The sequence below is a fragment of the Phragmites australis genome, chromosome 20 (assembly GCF_958298935.1).
Source record: "Phragmites australis chromosome 20, lpPhrAust1.1, whole genome shotgun sequence".
NCBI lineage: Eukaryota > Viridiplantae > Streptophyta > Magnoliopsida > Poales > Poaceae > Phragmites > Phragmites australis.
Window position 1 is genome coordinate 10,182,764 of NC_084940.1, and position 23,700 is coordinate 10,206,463.

General features: G+C 42.6%; 2 protein-coding genes across 2 annotated transcripts; both read right to left on the bottom strand.

Moving 5' to 3' along the window:
• Positions 1-3,695: 3,695 nt before the first annotated feature.
• On the bottom strand, positions 3,696-5,166 carry LOC133901179 (transcription factor MYB20-like). Its single transcript, XM_062342457.1, has 2 exons — positions 4,837-5,166; positions 3,696-4,725 (listed from the first exon to the last, which is right to left on the bottom strand). The coding sequence occupies exons 1-2, from the start codon at positions 4,967-4,969 to the stop codon at positions 4,025-4,027; spliced, it is 834 nt and encodes a 277-aa protein (XP_062198441.1). The 5' UTR covers positions 4,970-5,166; the 3' UTR covers positions 3,696-4,024.
• Positions 5,167-18,788: 13,622 nt separating this feature from the next.
• On the bottom strand, positions 18,789-22,507 carry LOC133902011 (uncharacterized). The gene is made up of 2 exons (XM_062343580.1): positions 22,045-22,507; positions 18,789-19,759 (listed from the first exon to the last, which is right to left on the bottom strand). Exons 1-2 carry the CDS (start codon positions 22,456-22,458, stop codon positions 19,568-19,570), a joined length of 606 nt encoding a protein of 201 aa, XP_062199564.1. The 5' UTR covers positions 22,459-22,507; the 3' UTR covers positions 18,789-19,567.
• Positions 22,508-23,700: the final 1,193 nt, after the last annotated feature.

A 23,700-nucleotide genomic window follows, 5' to 3' on the forward strand; every position in this document is an offset into this window, starting at 1 on the left:
GATAATGCAGCTCTACTGCACTGAAAAGAAACATGCTGACGGTACCGCGCAATATAACCAATTTCTGCGTTGTTTTCAACCGGAAAAAAGCTCATAAATTTATCTTTAGATGTCCGATTTGTTGGTTGCTGGTCGCAGCAACTAGTTTATCGATATATGGCACACAGCCAACGATTGAAGACGACACTCCTTTATATAAGTCACAAGTTTAAATACTTTTGTGTATATATATTATAGTGAAGAGACAACATATCTTGAACCATATATACTATACAATATTGCATGATTTGTGACTTGTTCATCCTTGTTCTGAAGTTGCCGTGGACACAAATCCAAAACGCAGCCAACCTTATGAGCTTGCCGTCAAGTGGATTGTCGGACAAACTGCGGGGTACATCTGTGTGGCCTTTTTCCTTTTGCATTCACCTTCTTTCTCCATGGCATCATGAGAAGCACAAATGTCGGGGGCACACGTGGCGACCATCCGCTGGGCTTCACACCGCGTCTCTCCCTCCAAAATTGAAGGTGCCTTCTGTAAGCTAACGATATCTTAGCTAGATTGTAGCTTTTGGAAAGGTCGAGAGCGAAGTGAAGCACTCAAGCATGGAAACTGAGGTGGACAAGTTTGACTTTAGAATTACTCACTCCAGTGATAAATACATATCGTTTTTGAAAGTATTCAATTCTTCTAAATTTTGACTAATAGTATATCTTTCAAAATATTTAGATTCAGAACTTTAAAATTATATGTATAGATTCGTCTTGAAAAAATCTTTCCCAATATCACTAATTCAATGAAATTTATAAATATATTCTAATAGAAAACAGTGATCAAAACTATATATTAGAGATCATATCTTATTCATAACCATATATATTTATAACCGAAAGGAGTATCTGAAGTATGTAATGTTTTGGATGAGGCACGGAAAAAAACACATGCCATCAATTTTCATATTAATATATATTCATAGAAAATTGTGCAAATTGTGCATAACTAAAAAAATCAAGAGAAAGAATATTGACTATTGTAGTTCCTTTATATTACTTGAGATGTCATTATTATGAATAATTTATATTTTGGACAAATTTTTTTAGGTAGGTACACCCATTACTAGAATGCTACGCCGCCACTGTGCTTCAGGTTCTGGTTTCTCGCCGTCACGAGAAATTTACCGTCATCTAGCAGCCACATTGTTTTACCTCACGTGCAGGGCCTCGCAAAAAGTCTAACCTAAACCATAAGTCCACAACAACGGCAGAGAAAAACCTCGGTCCATTTTAGTCCCATCACATCCATAGGCACTTGCTGCATCGATCGTGCATGTCTTTGCCTCCGAATTCCTTCCATTTACATTATTTAGAGCATGTACACTTATGAAAAAAAAGTTTTTTTCTCAACTGAACTGGCGCAGGTGTTCAGACAGAGGGTGATGTACTTACTTAAACACCACTACTTATATTAGTGATAACAAAATAATTAATCATAGTTAAGTACCTATAGTCTTAATTTGCACTAAAAATTATAATTTTTATATAAATACTTACCGCTCTCTTTCCTTAAGCACTTTTTTTAAGATAATGGAATAGATTTTTTCAGCCTCTGCAAAGAGTTTTGCACACAGCCGTTTATTATTACAAGCCTCACACACACCCAGGCAATCCGTGATAGAACTTAAAATACTTCTCACACCGTAACATAGGAAAACAGAGATTAAACACAAAGTCTATTACTAAACTGCCATCCATGTCGGGCGTAGATCTCCACCATTACGGTCTCCAAACGTCGACATGCATCTGTGAAACGAGGTCTCTCCTCCACCTTCTGTAGCATGGACCAGAAACGTATACAGTACGTACATCTGAAAAGAACCTGCATAGAAGATTGAGTTTTTACCTTATTAAAGACCATGTCATTACGACTTAACTATAAAACCCAGCAAAGAGCACTAGCCCCAACCAAATAGTGGTATTTAAGTTGTTGATTTAACCCTTTAAACCAGGTCCAAACATGTTGGAGACACTAGTTGGTGGATTAATGCCAAAAGTAACAGGAACCACCCGCCATATCAATTTAGCAACATAACAGTCAAAAAATAGATGTTGTATTGTTTCTTCCTTGCTACAATAGCAACACTTAGTACTACCATTCCACCGCCTCTTTGCCAAATTATCTTTGGTTAGAATTTTTTCATTAAAAAGCAACCACATGAACACTTTGATCTTTAAGGGTAACTTCAACTTCCAAATTGGAGTGTTAGAAGGGATAACATGTTCACTAATCAACGCTCTATACATAGACTGGACTGAGAAACGTCCATGCTGATGTAGAGACCATTGAAACAGATCACGATTATCACTGAAATGAATGGAAGTTAGCTTAAAGATCAACTCATTCCACGCTATGAGATTATCTCCTACTAGTGCTCTTCGAAAAGAGATATTTAGAGGTCGTGTTCTAAAAACTTGCTCTACTGTAACATTCCTCCTATTTGCAATGCAAAATCACGAAGGATATTGCTGCTTTAGACTATCTTGTCCTAACTATACATTTTCCCAAAATCTTATCTGAGACCCATCTTGTAAAATAAAAGAGCCCAACCTTAAGAAGTCTTATTTAACTACCATTAGGCCAGTCCAAAATTACGAATCCCTCGACATATGTTGTACCTCTGCGATAGTTTTATTTCTCAGATATTTCTTTGTTAAGAGATTTTTCCATACCCCATCTTCGTTTATCAATTTAAACAACCACTTGCTAAGCAAACACTTATTCTGCAACTCTAAGTTGAGGATACCCATACCTCCTAGGTCCTTAGATGTGCAGAGAATGCTCCATTTCACAAGTATATACTTCTTCTTGTGCCCATCACATTGCCAAAAGAAATGAGACCGATAATAATTTAATTTCTTTAGGATTCCTTTAGGCACTTGAAAGAAAGAAAGCATAAACATGGCGAGGCTTCTTAACACCGAATTTATAAGAACTATCCGACCCCCGTAAGAAAGGTACTTCCCTTTCCAACAGCTCAATTTTCTCTGAAATCTCTCCTCAATTTCCTTCCAATCTCTATTCAAAAGCTTTTTGTGATGCATAGGAATACCCAAGCATCTAAACGGAAAAGATCCGGACTCGCAGCCAAAGATTTCTGAATAAATGGCTGAACAATCTTTAGCTTTACCATAACAAAACATCTCGCTCTTATGAAAATTAATTTTCAAGCCTGATAACTGCTCAAAAGTACAAAGAAATAATTTCATGTTCTTTGATTGCTCTAGATTATGATCTATAAAGATAATTGTATCATCGGCGTATTGCAAGATAAATAACCCATTTTCAACAAGGTTCGGAATAACTACAGTAACTTACCCGTCCTCTTTAGCTTATTCAATGAGAATGGCCAATATATCCATAACCACATTAAATGATATTGGAGAAAGAGAATCCCCTGTCGAAGACTTTTGTGCCACTATCTCTATTTTGAAGAGAATCTTTTCATTCATAGAGTTTGTGGTAGAAAAGTCCATTTTACCTTATCATGACATAAACATCTATAGTTGTTCATGCCCTTACAGTAACATGTACGAATGCCACTGAGCCACTGACCGACAATCGTAATCAGTGTTCACTAAAAACTGACCAATATGCGGTCAAGCTGATCAAATGAAACTTGTGGTTAACTGAGCTGAAGGAACAAAACATGGACTACAATATAAACGTCTGTGTAAAAACACGCATGTACAAAGTGGTTTCATATTTCCGATGCGGGATCATCCATAAAGATCAAGATAGTCCTAAAAAAATTAGGATAAAATTCTAAGTACTTATTCTCTGGAAACAAAACAGTGTCTAGATACATATATAAAAAAAAAGAGGGCGCTTATATGTATTCTCTCAGAACCACTTCATAAAAATGCAGCGGCGGTACGTGACGAGCAACACAAACCTGCAACAAATTTCTTAGGAACATAATGCGTGCGCATGACGATTAATTTTTAGCTACAAAGAATGGTGGGTGCGGATTCAGAAGAGCTCGAACTTGCCGGTGTTCCATGTCTCCTGGTGATCGAACAGCGCGATCCTCTGGTCCGTGACGAAGGGGTCCTCGAACTCCCACGGCGCCGGGCCCGTGACCACGTCGTCCAGGCCCAGCCACATCGACTCCGGCCACTCCATCATCTGCGGCCACTCCGGCCACTCGCCGTCCATGACGCTCGACGCCGAGGCAGAGTAGGACGACGAGGACGACAACGAGGAAGACTCGAGCGAACTAGCCGTGCTTCTGCTGCTGTTGGCCGCGGCGGGCGGCTCGCCAACGACGTCGTCGCACCGGAAGACGATGTCGTCCAGGAGGTGCACCATGGGCACCTCGTCGGTGCAGAACGCTTCGTGCTCACCACCTGACGCGGCGCCCACTGCGGTATTCTCCTCCTCCGGCTGCTGAGTAGGAGGAGGGGGAGGAGCGGGCTGGAGGGGCTTGTGGGTGACGGGATCGATGCCCATCTTCCTGAGCTTCTTCTTGATGTGCGTGTTCCAGTGGTTCTTGATCTCGTTGTCCGTCCTCCCCGGCAGATGCGACGCGATCTTAGACCACCGGTTGCCGAGCTGCGCGTGCAGGTCGATCACCGTCCTCTCCTCCTCCTCCGACAGCAGCCCGCGCTTCAGGTCCGGCCGCAGGTAGTTGGTCCACCGAAGCCGGCAGCTCTTCCCGCACCGCAGCAACCCTGTTCAAAGAGCACAAACACGAGTGAGTTACGTTCATGGCGCCTTGTCGTGGCTGCAAGCAGTCTGAGCCGACGTTAAAGATAGCCGGCAGAGAACGGACGGTGACGCACCAGCGAGCTTGGGCACGGCGCGCCAGCAGCACTGTCCGTTGGTGAGGAGAAAGCTGACGAGCTTCTGGTCCTCCTCCGCCGTCCACGGGCCCTTCTTCAGCCCCACCTTGTCGCAGCACGGCTGCCTCCCCATTGATAGCTTCTGCCTCGCCGGTGATCAGCTAACCGCCAAGAAAAGCAACGAGCTCGTTGCAGCAAGAAGTGTCTAGTCTAGCTAACAAACGGTTGCAAGCGAAGTAGCTTTGCTTGATGTGGGAAGTACTAGGCAAGCAACAGCCGGCTACACGGTGGAGACGCCATTGCCACCTTCCTTTATAAAGGACGGGGATGGGGAAGAAGACAACAGGGGTCGGTAGCTAGCTCGCTCGCCGATTAAGATAGTCCTTATTACCCAGGACCACAGGACAGGGTACGTGTCACTTAGTCCTGAGACTGCAAGGTGGGGACATGCGCATGGCCCCACGGCGGTGTTGCCACTTGGCCGGCTGCTGCTCGTGGGTCCCTTTCGCTTGCGTTGCAAGCGCTGCTACGTGAAGGTTTCGCGTTTGTTTCAGTCGTCTTAGAACGTTACAGGGAAATGGATTAGTCCACGATTAGTGTTGCTGTCGATTTTAGCCTCTCAATTTGCTCAACGAACGTATTGATTTCCTTGCTGATTAATGTTGCTATCTTCTTTTTTCTTGAACACGCAAGTTTTGCTATCTCCTACGTGGTTGCTAGGATTTGCATGGTAGGGAACACATGATGTTATGAGAAATGCTTCCATGCAACTTCAAGACAAAGCCATAAAAGTATATAGACCTTATAGATCACTTATAGTTAGTATGTAGATAGTAGTTTGTGCATATCAACCCTTGATTGCTAATTAATTTTACATAAGCACTATATTTGCACTTTCATGTTGATGTTAGAAAGAATAAATAATTTTCCACAGCCAAAGGTTTCTAATGTTGGTTCCACAATTTTATTGAGACAGGCAATGATACTGTAGTAGGCTAGTGAAAACCCAATAAATTTGAGAGTACAGGGACCTATCAAACCTAAGCTAGCCAACAGTATTTAATTGGAAGACAAGAACAATTTTATAGGAACAAGATTGATGATTAGAGAGGTGAATAAATGTCTCAATAAATTTCTTACGAAAACGATAGTCTTCTCCTATTTAGATCACAGAACGCACCTTAAAACTCAAGCGAAAGTAAAAATCAAGAGAAATTTTAATAAGAGAAAATTGAGGCAACACGACTCTATAGATGGTATATCCACATGCCTTAGCACTCGAAAGATTACAGCTAGCAAAGAAACAAGAAAAGATGAACACCGAGCAACGAAACTCTCCAAATTGATTGTCTAGAGGCAAAGAAACTTAAGATCCTATCACATAAGTATGTGTATGCCAATTTTATGCTTCTAGCAACAAGAAGAATTATCTCACAAGGTGATGAAATTTCAGCCTAAAAACAAAAACGAAAATCAAAACAAGAAAAGAAAAAGTTGCACATAAGGCAAGGAACCAAGAGAGAGAAAGTAGGAGTGGAATTAAGCACATAAAACAAAATAAACTTCATTACTTAAATATGTCAGCTCTATTTTAAGAAGATTAAAAAGATTTTCCCCTCAAAACTCTCATATATTACATAGGCTAAGTACTTATCCTCTCCTATAGCTCTACCCTCTACTTTTAGCCTAGAAAATTTGACTCCCAAGTTTCCTGTTTTTTTTCAAACTACCCATCTCTTGTAGTACACTTCTACCTACCACCAAAATCATTTTAATCTATTTTTTTCTCCATTAATCAGACAAACGTGGCGCTTTTACGACTTAGCTTTGCTTTGATGCAAGCTTCCCGATGGTGCCACGTACTCCTCTAGTCCTACCACAGTTTTGAGACCAAACTGCAAAACCCTAGCACGCTTGTCAAAGCGTGACTAGCTGTCACTTGCTTCCACCTGAAGCAAGCGCTCCGATGATGACACGTGTCCTCTGTCTTGCAATCTTGACTACCAGCAAGTCTCTCTCGCTCTCGATCCCTTGTGCCCTCTTATCACTTGTACCGACATCCTCTTCGCTTGATTTTGTCAACACGCTATCTTTATCCTTTGTTTCATGCTTTGCTTGACTTCATGTGTACAACTAGGATCACCCTTGACTCTGCCCGGCCCTTCTTGATTGTCCAACACCAAGCACCCACTTAGCCCCGATCACCCGCCGTTGACCGTCAAGTTGCATCCGTTACCTGCACACCATGAAATAAGTAAACACATTTCTTCACACTTCAAATCATCTCCAGATTAGCACAAAATCAAAAACTTCAACTCAGAGCATATTTTGCAGAAAACGTGAACACCAGATGTTCCTGTGTGTTCTGCTCCTAAATATCGGATCATCCGGTGAGTGTAACATTATCTGTTCCAGAAAATTTTTGCTCTCTGTAGGAAAAGATCCGATGAAAGCTTTTGGTGATCTCATGTCCATCACCGGATAAACCGATATGTATCAATCCACCAAACCACCCTCCTGCAATCTCTCTGCAACAGAAGTTCCGGTGCATTCTCTGGTGTTCACAATTACATCACCGGATTATCCGGCGTACATAATCAAACTTGGCCCCAAAAAAATCTCCTCTCTATAGAAAATACTCCGTCGCTCTCAAAGTCCATCACCGGACCATCTGGTGTTTGCTTTATTTCTAGTTTAGCACTGAAAATGCTCTCGTGATGCCTTCTGGTGTAGCCACCATATTCATCGGACCTTCCGATGCATTGATCTTCAATTTCGTCCGAAAAATTTCTCTCTGCAAGAAATAGTCCAGCGAGTGTACACTACCCACACCAGAATTTCCAGTGAACACCAGAACTTTCTGTGTATATAATTTTTCTACGTACATAGAAGAACTTGCTAATTCTAAATACCACCGACTTGAGTTAGACATAAACAAGAGTAAGCATCCACAAACAAATGATAACCAAGTTCAACACACATCAGCTATTGTCAACGCTTCATTACATGAAAACCAAGATACTCCTCACTTGGTTTCTCAAACTTAGTCGAGATCAATAACCACATAATATTATCATGTATTCATGTGACCCTTTCCTGCTCTAGATTGATCTTCTTCAGTTGGGAACGCGGTTGTTGCGAGGTTGACCTTGAAAAAATTCAGTTCAGTTATTACTTTAGAGTTCCATGTATCATCTACCAAACCATGCAAAAGGGATATTGCTAATCAATGTAAATGTGGATGATAAACTAAGCAGCAGTTAGATTTATCTGAGGTCGGCAGCCACAGTCTTCTCAATCTCTTGGACAAAATTTTGGTAGGTTGGAACTTTGACTGATGTCATGCAAGATAGCAGGGGTTGACAAACACACTCTTGTTGCCAGTACAGGAAGCTTCTCACAAAAATACAAATTAGCCACAGGTATGTTTAATTGACATTCTTAACTCTGATGTTGCGCTTGCGTTATAAAATAATATGCACATTCTCAAAAACAATAGAACATATTGTCAACAAAAATATGGTGCTTGTTGTAAAACGCGGTGCGTAAGAAAATCAAACGTTGAATTTGAGCACGTTCTGAAATTTGGCAAACACATCACTGATTTTATCATCAGATAAGACAATTTCATATGCCATAATTCTGACCTTTGTATCAGACGAGCTACCAACCAACATAACAGTAAATATTAATTCAAGACTTCAAGTACAAGTGGAATGATCAGCTCGTCTATAGATTGACTTTCGAATAAGACTCATCTGATTTCTTGCTCAGTTTTGCGTCCGTTGGTCTACTTTTCATTTATAAATTTCTCCCCCTTCGAAAGCTCGTGTCTTTACCAAATCAGTTCTCATCCAGTTCTGAAACTGAGAAGTCTGAACGCTGAACTTGAAGAGGATTTTCAAGTAGGAACTGCCAGAAACTAAGAAGAAATATGATTTTGGTCAGAGTAAACATATTTTACTCCCAGTAAAATCAAGCATGTTGCAGAATACAAGTGTCCTCGATCAATGCACAAGGCTAATGTAAGGGTCCTTGATCAATGCACACGGCTAATGTGCACCTTAGCCGTCAGTGGCTGCGGTCCACGGCCATCTCAGATTTACCATTTTCAGAAGGACAATTTCAGGCATGTGGACAGTTGGTCATGTAATTTTGGTCTTCTTCTAAACCGAGAACGACGACTAGATGAGGTGAATATGCAACTTACCAAATTCTTTCGAATCAGATGGCCTTCTCCTTTTGTTTCACCTAACGCACCTCAAAAACTCAAACAGAAGCAAAATTTGGAAAGAAGCAAATGAAATTATGGCTCTCCTGGTTGTATATGAATCATTGAAACCAATTTCACGAGTCATAGCAAAAAAAAATTGCAACTTGAATTTGGATGGCAATGGGATCCGTGGGTCCGGGTACCTGTGGGTTCTGGACCCAACAGGTTTAGGTTCGGGTTTCATTTTCTGCTCAAGGGTCCATCAGGCCGAGTACCCCAACCGAGTAGGGTCAAGCTCAGGTTTTAATTTTCACCCATGAGGGCCCATCGGATCACCGAAATCCATTCAACCTGCCCCCGCCATGGCCCAACTCCCCTCTTAGGCCATCAATTTCACTAGAGCCCATCAAACTCCGACCTCCCCACCCCTTCGCCTCCCCTGACCCCACTCTGGCCTTGGGCCTCCCCGTGGCGGCCACCGCCCAGTGACTAGCCTCCCCGCTGGCTCCGTCTCCACGACCGCACTTGGTCGCCACCACCCATGTGACCACCTCCCCACCCCAGCCTCCCCGCCTAGCCGCCGCGCCCTGGCCTCCCCACTCGGTCGTTGCCCCTCCGGGCAGGCCTCCTGTTCGCCTCCCCTCCTCAGCCTCCCTGCCTTCCACCGCCTGGCCTCAAGGCGAGTCACCGCTATCGTGCCACACGCGCCATCCCTCCACACACCACGCCGCACCATGCCGTTCGATCACCCGACGAGCTCTGCCACCAAAGACCTTCGAACGATCTCTCTCTCCCACCTCTTTGGACAGTCACCTCCATTGTCGTCCCTCTGCAGGTCCAAAAGTACAGGTAGGCCACCTCCCCGACCTCACCGCCCGGCAGCCGCCCTACCATACCTCCCTGCCCGATAGCCCCAGCTGCCTCCCCACCGCCCCTGCCCAGCTTCCCCACAGCACTTGCCCAGCTTCCCCACCGCCGCCCTTCTTTGGCCTCCCAGCCTATCCACCGTAGCAGGACAAGGGCCATAGAAAGGCACACACGACCCGATAGGCACCCGTGACCCGACGGTCACCTGACGGGTGTGGGTGCACGTCATGACCCATTTCGGGTTTGGGTTGAGTTGGGACTATCGGGTTTCATGTTAGGTGTCATTTTGCTCCACCCGGTCCTGACCCAACCCATTGCCATCCCTAAACTTGAAGGAAGAAACACTTTAATCCAAAAAGAAAATACATCGGGGGAAGAAACTCTCCAAGTTGATGATTTAGAGGAAATAGAATTAAATATCCAATTGTGTATGTTTGTACACGAATTTTATGCCTCTAGCAATGAGAAGAATGACTCCAACAAAGTCGAGAATTTCAGCATAAGCAAAAAAACGAAAATCACAACCGAAAACCGAAAAACTTGCAAGGGAACCAGTAGAGGGAAACTAGAAAGAGGTAAATACAAGCACGAGAAGAAAAAATAAAGTTCATTACTTTCAAAGGTCAATTCTATTTTAGGCAGATTACAAAGATCTTTTCTCACTAAGCTCTCACATAATACATAGGCTAAACACTCATCTTCGTCTCCTATAAAACCCTAGCACAAGGCTCTCATATTGATAGCTCAAGGGGCTCAAGTGGCTGGTTCTACATCTCCCATAGCCATACTCCTCTATTTATAGGCTTAGGTCCCTTGATCCCTAAGTTTTTTAGCTTCTTCCAAAATACCCTTCTCATGTAGTACATTCCTACATACTACTAAGGGTATTTTTGGTCCATTTTCTTCTCCATCCATCGGATAGTTGTGACGTATTCATGACTTAGCTTCGTCTCAATGTAAGATTCATGATGGTGCCACATGCACTTCACTCTTCCACGGTTTTGAGGCCAAACCGCCTCACACGCTTCTCAAAACGTGACTCACTGTTGCTTGCTTTGATCCCAAGCAATCATCCTGATGTTAATATGTGTACTCCATCTCGCGATCTTGACCCCCGGCAAGTCTCTCCTACTCCTGATCCCTTGGGCTGCCTTGTCACTTGCACCAGCACCATGTTCGTTTGACTTTGTCAACACACCATCTTCATTCCTTCCATGCTTTGCTTGACTTACATGTGCACAGCTAGGACTAACCTTGATTCTATCTGGAAAAGACTATACTCAACTGTGTGTTTGAGATACCTCAATATGCGCTTCACTGCTTGGCGGTGAGAAGTCCTTGGTGATGCTTGGAAGCGGACACACAAACAGATGGCGAAGTGAATGTCGGGTCTTATCGCCATCAAGTACAGGAGGGAGTCAATCATGCTCCTGTACTCCCGTTGGTCTACCTCCTCACCATCTTCATCCGGATCAACCATGGTCGAGGTAGCCATCGGTGTTGCCATGGGCTTTGCATCGCTCATGTCAATCATTTTCAGCAAGTGCTTGGTGTACTTTGTGTGGTGATTGAATGTACATTGCTTGCATTGTTTGATTGAAGCCCAAGGAAGAAATTGAGCTCGCCCCTCATTGACATCCCAAACTCCCTATTTATAGTTTTTACAAACTTGGCTACAAGTGCATGAGAAGGGCTACCAAAAATGATATCATCTACGTATATCTAAATAAGAAGGAAATCATTGTCATGCCTAAAGGTGAACAAAGTTTTATCAATCGACCCCATTACATATTGGTGCTTTAACAAGAAAGATTTTATCCTATCATAATAAGTCCTAGGCGTTTGCTTAAGCCCATACAAAGCTTTTCGAAGCTTGGGGTGTTCGAAACATGGGGGTTGCTTAGCATAGACCTCTTCTTCTATGAAACTATTTAGGAAATCACTTTTGACATCCATTTGATACAACTTGAACCCTTAAGATGCTGCAAATGCAAGGAGGATACTAATAGCTTCTAGTCTAGCTACCAAAGCAAATGTCTCTCCAAAATCTATCTCCTCTACTTGAGTGAAACCTTGAGCTACAAGTCTAGCCTTATTTCTCACTACAAACACATCCTCCCCCCTATTTTTTCTTAAAGACACATTTGGTGCATGTGGTGTGAATGTTAGGGGATGTCTCTATAAGGACCCAAACTTGATTTCTCTTAAATTTTTCTAGTTCTTCATGCATGGTATTGACCCAATTTGAATCAGATAAAGTATGTCCAACATCATAAGGCTCAAAAGAAGCAACAAATGTAGAATCTGTGAAATGAGCATAATAACCAGATTTGGACCTCATTATCCTTTCATTGATGTCACCGATCATCATCTGTGGAGGGTGTCGTTGCTGAATGTGTTAAGGAGCTTCGCATTGAGAGATGATCTCCCCCTCAAACACTGCTGGTGCAGGTTCAAAAGTAGCTGAAGTGGAACTAGAGACTGCAGGACCCTCTGCTGGTGTAGAAGAGACATGAACTATCTCGGGAGAAAGTGTGGTAGTAGGAAGTAGTGGATCATCCTCTTCATCCCTAAGAGTTGGAAGATCACCATCTACAGAGATACTTTCGCTCATCTCCTGATCACCTACACACTTAAAAACAGAGCTAGCACAAGGGGTTGATTCATCAAATGTCACATCACAGGACTCTATGATGGTGTTAGTGTCAAGATTAAGGATCTTGTAGGAATGACCATGAAGCGAATACCCCAAGAAAATACCATCGGAAGAACGAGACTCGAACTTTTTAAGATTGCCACGTTTTAGGATGAAGCATCGACAGACAAAAACTCTCAAATGTGAAACCTTCGGCTTCCTCTCAAAGCGCAACTTATAACAAGTCAAATTCAAAATTGAGCGCAAAAAAATTGGATTGGAGGTATAGCAAGATGTGCTAATAGCCTCAGCTCAAAACTTCCTCAAAGTCCTATTCTCATCGAGCATCGTCCTAGCTATCTCCATCAAAGTCTGATTCTTACTCTCAACCATGCCATTCTGCCGAGAAACACGTGGGCAGAAAATTGATGCTCAATATCATGTTCAAGACAGAAAGCAATCAAATAGATAATCCTTGAACTCGATGCCATTAACACTGCAAATTACCTTCAATGCACCAGGAAGTTCTTTGAACAATCTCAAAGCTAAGCTCCGAAAGTGTGAGAATACTTCATCCTTGCTCACAAGAAAGAAGGCTCAAGAGTAGCGGGAGTAATTATCAATAATAATAAGAACATACCACTTTTCACTCGTTGAACGAACCCAAGAAGGACCAACAATGTTCATATGAAGAAGTTTTCCCGATCATTCAGTCATCACTAGATTAACTAGTGGATGGGAGGTGACAACCATCTTACCATGCTGATAAGGAGAATAAATAAGGTTTTTTCTTAAACTTGAGCTTGGGCAATCCTCGGATCAAGGCTAAGGCACTCAAACGAGTAAGCAAATCAAAGTTCATGTGCTCTAGTCTCCTATGCCACATCCAATACTCAAAAGAAGGTTGAGTAATCAAACAACAAGAAGAACCAAGAGACTTAGAAAAATCAGCTCCAAAAACTCTCCAACTCTGAAAATTCGACAAATCAAAGCACCGGAAGAATCAAGAACTCGAGAAGCATTACATTTGAAATGCACTTCCAAGTCCTCATCCAACAGCTGAGATACAGAGAGAAGGTTGTATCCAAATGTTCCACCAAAGCCACATCCTTGAGAGTGAAACTCTCATTCACCCTTACCATATATTTGTCTTTCACCCTTCCTTTCTGATCATTCTCGAATGTGATGAACTCGTGTCACTTCACGGGGGTGAGGCTAGAGAACCATAATGCATCTCTGGTCATATGGTGTGAACAACCAGAGTCGATGAGCCACTTATTCTCTAAGCCTCCGCCTGCCACCTACATACAAGAAGAATAGTAGGTGGATGGTTCAGTACTAGGGTTAGTCATGAACTTCTTGGGAATCTATTAATGGGTCATCCGTCCTAAAGCAGTAAAAACAAGTGCATGTAAATCAACACTAGCATGCTGGGGGGCGAGAACCACGGAAAGAAAAATGTGGTCAACCAAAGCGCTGCAACTCAAGGCCTCTTACACGTGAACCAAAATCATATGAATCATGGTAAGATTTATGTCAAGCACCACCTCTAGGAGGAAGCTGAGAAGCGCTCGAGACTCGTGAGTAAGAACAAGGAAAAAGCTCATGTACAAAAAAAGAGGGATGGTACATGTCCTAAGTACTCCACTCCCACTCACGCCGCTCATCCCTCCTACGACAAAAGCAAAACTCAACTAAGTGACCCTCTCTCTGGCAATAGGTGCAGTGGTAGCGTCTCTCAAAAACTCGACTGCCAGTCACTTTGGGATCTCTCATAGAAACTCTCACCTTTGGTTGTGGAGCTTTCTTGGGTTGTTGTGAGGGTTTCGTCTTGATAGGTTGTGGTGTGAGTTTCTTCTTGATGGATGGTGATGTGACATTAATCTTGGATTTTTCAGCTTCTAGGGTAGCAGGTGTGGCGAACACAGTCTTACTCTTCCCATTGTAAACCACCCTCTCAAATCCCAAACCAAGAGCCAAACCCGTCTTATAATCACACATCTTGGTCTTAGCTAAGATCAAATTCATTTTTCCCTTGTCCTATGAGCACTTCTCCATTAGAGAAAGGAGGTACTCGTTCTCATTCAAGAGCTTCTGAACTTGCCATTTAACCCAACCGAGCTTGTCCTAAAAGACCATGTAGGTGGAACAATTCAGCTGCACGTCCTTCGAACACCCATCACTTTTCAATCTAGATTCTAGCTCCTTAAGATTCTTGTCTTTCAGTTCGATATCTTTTGCAAGCAAAGGGCAATTCTTGCATATGCCTAAGAGAGTAGACCTAGACTCTTCCTCAAGGAACTTCGTCTCGGCACTCTCAAGCCGACTAGTGACTTGAGCATGCATATTTCGAAGCTTAGCAAGTTCAACCATGAAAATCAAACAGATCTCATATTTCTCAACATCAAGCCTAGATCTAAGCAATGCAAGTTTAGTGGACACAGACTCATACTTAGATCTAAACTCCTTCAACTCATGCACAATTTTCTTGAGTAAGCTATCCTGTATAACAAGAACATCATTCAAGGTATCGACTCAAATAGAAAGTTGGTCATAGGAATGCGATACCTCAGAGAAATCGAGCTCGAGGTCGCTGTCATTGTCGTTGTCGTCCACCATGAAGCAGATGCCAGTGAAGTTCTTGTTCTTATTCTTCTTGTCCTTCACTGGCATCTACTCCTCCTTCAAGCTCTCATCCTCACTTGAAGAGGCGTTGATGTCGCTGAGAGCTGCTATGCATTCCCTCGAAGCCACCTTGGCTGGCTTTTTGGTCATCTTGTCGTGTTTCTTCTTGAAAAAGGATTTCTTGTTCTTCTTATTGTGCTTGTCATAGTCATGGTCGTGGTCTTCCCATTTCTTGAGCTTGAGTCAATCCACCTTGAAGTGAGTGGTATCACCACACTCAAAACAAGCACGAGAGCTCCCTCTCCTTCGGTCTCTTCTGTTATTGTAAAAGCGAGTGAACTTCTTCACAATGAGCATAAAGTCCTCATCATCCAGTGTGTCCACCTGCTCCTCTATGATAGAAATCAAGGAAGACAAAGCAAATTCACTCAATGAAGTGTTAGCAGAAGAGAAGCTAGCTCTAGCCCGATTACCACAATTAGATCTGGAAGCCAATGCCATGTTCTAAGACAAGGGATTTCCGAAACCTATATGAGATGCCTTGGCTATCTCGATGGACTTAAGCTTGCTGAAGAGTTCATCACAAGTCAATGTGTCATAACTTGGTGACTCTTCAATACTCAAGATCTTCACTTTCCATATGCTAAGATCAAGAACATAGAGAAGCTTGATTGCCCTCTTATGATCAGAGTAGGGCAAAATACCAGTGGATTTAAGGTTACTAACAATTCCATCAAATCTAGAAAATATAGCATCCAAAGATTTACCGGGTTCTTACATGAATATTTGATATTCCTGGTTGTATGTGCTTTGGCGTCTAGTTTTAATCTGATTAGTGCCTTCGTGAAAGACATTCAGAGTAGACTAGATCTCCCAGGCAGTACAGAGATACTGGACCCTGTCAAACTCATTCCGACTCAAACTTATGAACAAAATATTTCTAGCATTGTTGTTGGCCTTATACTATTCGATTTGAACCCAAGTCTTGCGAGCAGTAAGGATCTCATAGTTGGAATAAACTATTTCCCAAATTGCACTTCCTTAGCTTAGATGCTATGCCTCTATGCGTACCTTCCAGTACGAAAAATCACAGTCATCAAACAACAAAATCTTTCCACTTCTCTCTATTGTCACATATGGATCACAAAGCCAGTTAAGATTAACGGGTGATCAAATTGGCTCTGATACTAATAGTAAGACTGAAAACGGCGACTAGAGTGGGGTAAATACAAGCCTTACCAAATTCTTTCAAATCAGGTAGTCTTCTCCTTATGTTTCACCTAACGCACCACAAAAACTCAAGTAGAAGCAAAATCTCTAAAGAAGCAAGTTGCAATCAAGAACACAAATGAAATCATAGCTCTTATGGTTGTATATGAACCCTATATTCTATTGAAATCAATTCCACGAGTCATAGCCACAAAAGATTGCAACTTGAAGGAAGAAACACTTTGATCCAAAAAGAATAGATACCGGAGAAAGAAACTCTCCAAGTTAATTATTTAGAGGCGAGAAAATTCAATACACAATTGTGTGTGTTTGTATACGAATTTTATGCCTCTAGCAACGAGAAGAATGACTCTAACAAGGTTGAAAATTTCAGTATAAGCATAAAAACAAAAATCACAATCGAAAACCGAAAAACTTGCAAACTTGTAAGAGAACCAATAGAGAGAAATTAGAATGAGGTGAATACAAGCATGATAAGAAAAATAAACTTCATTACTTCCAAAGGTTAGCCCTATTTTAAGTAGATTATAAAGATTTTTTTCTCACAAAGCTCTCACCTAATACATAGCCTAAGCACTCATCTTCATCTCCTCTAAAACTCTAGCATAATGCTCTCATATAGATAGCTCAAGAGGCTTAAGTAGCTGTTTCTACCTCTCCTATAGTCATATCCCTTTATTTATAGGCCTAGGTTCCTTATCCCTAAGTTTTCTAACTTTTTTCAAAATACTCATCTCTTGTAGTATACTCATACCCACCATCGAGGGTATTTTAGTCCATTTTCTCCTTCATTCATTGGACGACTATGGCATCTTTATGACTTAGCTTCGTCTCAATGCAAGCTTCGCGATGATACCACGTGCACTCCACCCTTCCAGAGTTTTGAGGACAAGCCACGAAACCACCTCACACGCTTCTCAAGCATGACCCACTGCTGCTTGCTTTGACCCCAAGTAATCTTCCCGATGTCGACATGTGTACACCGTCTTGCGATCTTGACCGCCGGTAAGTCTCTCCCGCTCCCGATCCCTCGGGTTGTCTTGTCACTTACATCGGCATCCCCTTCGCTTGACTTTGTCACATGTCGTCTTTATTCTTACTTCTAATCTTTGCTTGACTTCTATGTGCACAACTAGGATCACCCTTGACTCTGTCTGACCTCCTCGGTCATCTATCATCAAGCACCCCGCTTGGCCCCGATTATCCCGCCGTCGGTCGTTAAGTTGCATCCATTACTTACACAACTATAGACAAACAAACACATATTTCTAATTCCATTATAGATTAGTCAATAAATAAGATCATTAGTTAAAGTACATCTCAAAGAAATCGTGAATACCGGATGGTCCAGCGTGCACACCTCCTGAGTGCCGGACCAACCGGCATGTGCAAACCATCAAGCCAACAACTTCTGCAACTTCTCTGTACTAAATGCTCTGACGTATTCTCCAGCGTGCATACTTCCAATCACAGGACCATCTGGTGTATGTAACTCCTCCGGACCAGCAATCTTGCAATCTCTCTCAAGACTTGCTCTAGTGAAGCATCCAGCGTTCAATACTTCTATCACCGGATAATTCAGTGTTCAAAGCTTGATTTCCTTCGAAAACTTCTTCTCTGCAAGAATTAGTCTGGCGTTCACAAGGGTTCATCGCCGGGCCATCTGGTGTACTGATTTTCTGAGGTCCACCTCCTAGAACAAGCCGGCATGCTTAATGTCTCATCGTCGGACCATCTAGCGTATATAACTTTCTCTGCACCGAACCTTCTGACGTGTGTAAATTTCCTGGGACAGGGACAAAACTTTCAACTCTATTTCTTTCCAACTTTAGTTAGTCATGATTATTATTACAGTATATATATACATATATATATATATGTATATATATATGATCAAGCAATCCAAAAATTATCTAACCAAATTCACACAAACTTATCAATCACTCATTATACATGAATCAAGGCACATTTCCATTTGGTTTCTTAGCTTTGACACCAATTTCGGCATAAAAACAAACTGTGAAATGAAAACAAAGGGCTAATGAACTATCGGGATCGCGGTACGATTAAGAGTGGACAAAGTTCTGGTAATCCCGGTACGATTAAAAGTGTGTTTTAGCATTTGAGCACTACCGTGAACCATCATTCAGCAATCCTTTCACACAAAGAAAGTGATGAAAAAAGAATCAGGCATCATCAACCACGGGGGTGGTCCAAAGATTGTGTCCCTCCATAAAATAAGCAGCCACGCAAGAAGGCTACCCTTTGACTATTTCCTGACCACCACAGCTCTTTTTGCTGATTCACTCTGCCAGCTCAAAGGCAACCCATCTATCATCTGAAAATTTTATGCGCGAACCCATCCAAAAAAAATTATGTGCGAACTGGAGAATTACAAGTCGCGGGCTGTGTGTTACCGGGTCTTGCTGCGAGAGATCGATCTCCATGCAAATGGCATGAGTTTACACCATGGATGGTCTTTGACAGGAATGCTTAATCTGTGAAGTGTGAACGAATTTTTTCTACTTCTTTTTGGGAACAGCGGTGAAGTGTGGAAGTACTTGTTGTTGCACCAGGAGCTGTTACGCCAGGTCTGAACTGCCGTAAGTTTGTATCTGAATTGAGAAGTACCCTTCACTTCATTCATGGCAGGGACAGGAGCAACCATGTACTTGCCTTGGAATCCACTGATGAAGGGTGTAGGCGTGTGGCATCCTTTCATGGGGTTCTCCTTTTTGTATCTTTGGCTCTGACCATCAGCCGTAACTTCCTTCTTTTTGTCTTGTCAGTTCGGATCAGCCGTAGTTTCCTCTTCCCTGCGAATATTAGTTCATTAGAAAGTCTCGAAAGGGATTTCTTATCACACCACTTTAGAATATGCTCTCGCATGTGACATCTCCATCAGTAAAAGCTTGATTTAGCTCCTCTATGAGGATCGATCGAGTCCTTCAAGAAACACGACGGGATCGCAGGAATTTTAGCTGAAACCTTTGTTCCTTTCAGACTTTCCTCTATTTGTTCGGAGAATGATAGATCGATTTGCAACAAACAGTGATTGGTAACAGCACGAACAGAAACTGTCAGTCACCTGCTCAGTTACTGCCCAAGAATGTTTGCACCTTCTCGACATGGTATAATCTGAACAAAGCTCAGCACTATGTTCACAACAACTTGTACAACGAGGTCAAACTAATTGTTTGGTACTGGATAACGGTGGCATACTGGCATCTCCCTACTGTCATCATGTTTACATTGCGAACAGAACGCCTGTAACCTCCGAAAAGCATATTGGCCGTGGCGCACCTCTGGATATTCTCACGGTCAGCAGCTTGCTGACTGAAAGTCCACAATGTCTGCATTCATTTCACTCGAAGAAGTCAGCATGATTACTGAGGGTTACCAGCCCCACTGTGCTAATCTCACAAAATCCAACAGTGCCGTATGCTTGATACAGGTTCAGCCAAAACATATTAAAGTAACTAATGGTCTCATCAGTACAAAAGAGCAGCAGCAGTTCTCTTCTGATAGCTTGCTTCCAAACCAATAGCAAACTCTGAATATTGCTGCTATACAAATTGGCTGGACTGTGCCTAAGGTCCCATCAAGCTTGCATATCTCTCACAGCATGGCCTGTTGCACACGCTGTATTTTGGGAGCCCAAAATTTTATGCACAGAAAAGTCAGAGCAGGCAGTTCAGTTCAACCAAGTTCCCCCAAATCGATGTAGCAACTCATCTTTCACATTTGGCGATAAAAAGGAAACCACCTCATATAGGTGCAGCAGAGCATGAGATTAAGTTAGTAAATAGGTTACCTTTTTAATTAGGAGATAAGTTTGGTAATTTAGGATTTGATTTGTTTAGATATAGAATCAGCTAGTAAATAGAGTAAGTTTGGTAATTTAGGATTTGATTTGTTTAGAGATAGAATCAGCTAGGAAATAGAGTTGGATTTGATTTAATAGTTAGTTGGATTTGAATTGAGACTCTTTAGTTGACTGGCTATATATAGTTGGCAATAACTGTGCATTAGGGTAAGTAAAAAATAAACAAAGTAAAGATCAGAGCTCACTAGGCGGAGCGATTTAGTTATCCCAGTTACCGTTCTACAACACCACCTCTGCACTCAGTCAACATATCTTTGTTTTCCTGAAATGTTATCCAAATATTAATAATTGTTAATCTGGTATACCAAACCTTCCTATTGTATTTGAAAAATAGTGGCTTGGGTCAAAGTCGCTAGACTTGATGAGAAACAAGTGAAACATTCAAGTAGTTGAAATCCTGGATGGTTGAATCAACTGTTGGAAAGATGAAATCAACAAATAAAATAATAAGCAAATTGCTTTCCTCCATGGTGCAAAATGAGCTCTGACGCCCCATTCTTTTGATGCCAGCTGGACCAAACAAAAAGATTAGGCAAGAAATTTTCTAAAAAAAACTTGGCCACGGGGAGAAGACGTCCTCATGGCTTTGCTTTAAGAGAGCAAGTTATCTATGAGTACCGAGTCGAAGACATCACATATAGAGTTACAAGAAAAGGCATGAAGTAAAATGCTACCAAACTCATTCCAGGAAGTTGCAAAGTAAATTGATCACAAGGGGACGTTTTTTTTTTCTGAGAGACACAAGCGAAAATTTATACTCAGGATAAAGAACTGCCAAGTTATCTTAAAGTACACTAGAAAATTCAAAGACCAGTATTTACAGTTTTATGAACAGAGGGCATAAAATCAACTGGATGGTCATCATCAGCATTTAGTGTTTTCTTATAGTTCACCGTTGTAAAATCTTGAGCTTTGGTATGGTCTTGCAAAAGTACTATAAGTAATTTATATAACTGAATAACGTGCTCCTTAAGGACCTAAATAGACGATTGTTATGACCCAGTTACCAATTTTATTTTGACATCACCCAGTTGCCAAAGTCGTATCCTTTTGGCCCTACCAATCCAATTTTTCCTACTAATAAAAGAAACAAATTAGTCCCTTTAATCACACAACTACACAAGTGATCTTTAAGTAATCAAGCAAATTATTACATCAGTTCATCACAGTAAGATGCAAGGAAAGTCCACGTTTGCTTTGTTGGATCATATAGTCTATTGGCGCTTCTAAACACATAGCAACGGTAGTTTATATAAAGTTAGTTATATGCACAAAACAGTGACGCTTCTGGCCTCATCATGGCCAAAAGAATACAGTTCTTTGTACAGTTATAGTTCAACATGTCGACCAGACTGTCCAGGTAATCATCCGTACTTATCAAAGGCAAAGCTGGGAATGGACAGTTGTTCCATTTCAGCTGTGATGAGTTGGTATCCCTCTCATTCAAACCGCGACTACTGCAGACAGTGCCAATACAGGCATTCCAAAAAATCAAGCTATACTAAAGCTGCAAACTTGATACTAGTAAGCATTTATCAAGAAAAAATATTGTTCTCATCATTTCTCGTTAAAAAATCGATTGTTCTGATCCTAGCAAAACACCCGTAACAGAGCGGCATTACGACAAACACCTATGCTACGTGCGCAGAGCTGAGCACACACACGCCGATCCGCCGGAGTGGCGCACAGACAGACTCACTAGCCGAAGCATGAAGCGAAGACGAAATCAGTAGCGCATGCCGGTATCCGTACCTTGCCGACGTGCTGGTCGCGCTTGACGGCGCGGAACTGCCTTTGCGGTTGCGCCGGACTCGGCGACGGCATCACCGAGAGAAGCGTGTCTACGGTGCCCCGCCACCAGTGCGAGACTTCAAACCAGAAAGTACGATCCCCATAGCACCCTCCGGATGCGGCGGAGGCGATCGGCAGCGACCCGACCGTCGGCCGGCGGCAGGGGTTAGGGAGACGACGATGGGTGGAGTTTCGATCGTTTGTCACACACACAGTGGGCCCACGGGTCGGTGGGTCCAAACTCGGCCTCTCTGAAAGAAAACCATCGGCGAATTCTTCTTTCGCTACACCGGATCGGACGGTGCCAAGACTGTTTGCTCGCTGGCCAGACAATTTCGGAAATGGATCGCGGATAATAACCGCGATTAGAGGCATACAACGCACTTAGATCGCAAGGCGCTTATCGAAAGATATGCATTTTGCTTGCCACCACCGTGGAGGCTAGCAAGGGCGAGTGCGGGAGCTCATGGGCGGAGCCATCGCTCCACCAGGCGTCTGGCGCTTTGACCTGACCTGATGCGATCGTGCGGTGGCAGGCACGGTAACAAACTATTTAAACGTCTATAAAATAGTTGTTCTCAATGGAGGTTAGGGTTCTAACAAAGAATCCTGATGACAGGTCATTTATTCTCTTTTTAAGTCTTTACATTGTACATATCCTAATCTAACCCTGTCACAAATGGATCAAGGATAATAATCGCGATCCGAGGCCTGATCCGAGGCCTAACTCTGTCAAAAATGGGTCACAATCCGATGCCCAGCTCACTTCGAATATGGATTGCAGATAATAGTCTATGTTAGGAAGCTAGAGAAGTTGAGCCGATTTTATTACATGTGTGTTGCTACAGGTTGACGTCTAATCAAGTTGTTGAAGACATCGATCCCATTTTACTAAGGGCCAAGTCTACACATTAGTAATCAAGTCATCGTGACGTCGACGTCAGAGGATCCGGATCCTTTTACTTAGATGTGCTAAACTTAATTAGAGGATTCAAGATGTCTTTCCTTGAAGCAGGTCTTCGTTGCAATTAGTTTTTGCAGCAATCGAAATGAATGCCCTTGGCAATTGTCACAACGTGGAACTAGAAGAGGCACACAATCTCCTCTATAAGAATTTTTGAACGGCCTTGGAGAGGGGCTTAGCTTCGATCGACTTGGAGAATTATTCCTCCGCGACCAAAGCGTACAAGATGTCTCCGGGGGCCCTGTTAGAAGATAAGTTGTACGTGTTTATCTTGTAACCTGTAACAACTAGAGATAAGTATCGGCTTGGAGTTCTAGAGTCTGTTTGCGCAGTTGTAGTTTGTTGTAGAAGTCAAGAACTCCCGGCTGACTCTATCCAAGTTGTTACAGCCATGTAAATCCTTGCGCGATTTGTTGCCTATTTAACATGTAACAGCGGCTCCTACGGGGGTTAAGACGCTTCACCTGCCCTCTGATTTTCACATGGTATACAGAGCGAATCCTTGCTTCTAGATCGCATCTACGATGGCCAGTTCTTCCACCTTCCCATCCAATCCTCTCCTCACCAGCACCGTCTCTGAGAAACTTTCCAAAGCCAACCATGCTTTGTGGAAGGCGCAAGTGCGGGCTGCGATTCGCGGCGCACGTCTTGAC

Coding starts and splice junctions, on each gene's coding strand:
- LOC133902011 (XM_062343580.1), bottom strand. CDS start 22,458: ATGCCTCTAATCGCGGTTATTATCCGCGATCCATTTCCGAAATTGTCT. Junction 19,760..22,044: donor GCGACCAGCACGTCGGCAAG/GTACGGATACCG, acceptor AAATGAATGCAG/ACATTGTGGACTTTCAGTCA.
- LOC133901179 (XM_062342457.1), bottom strand. CDS start 4,969: ATGGGGAGGCAGCCGTGCTGCGACAAGGTGGGGCTGAAGAAGGGCCCG. Junction 4,726..4,836: donor CGCCGTGCCCAAGCTCGCTG/GTGCGTCACCGT, acceptor CTCTTTGAACAG/GGTTGCTGCGGTGCGGGAAG.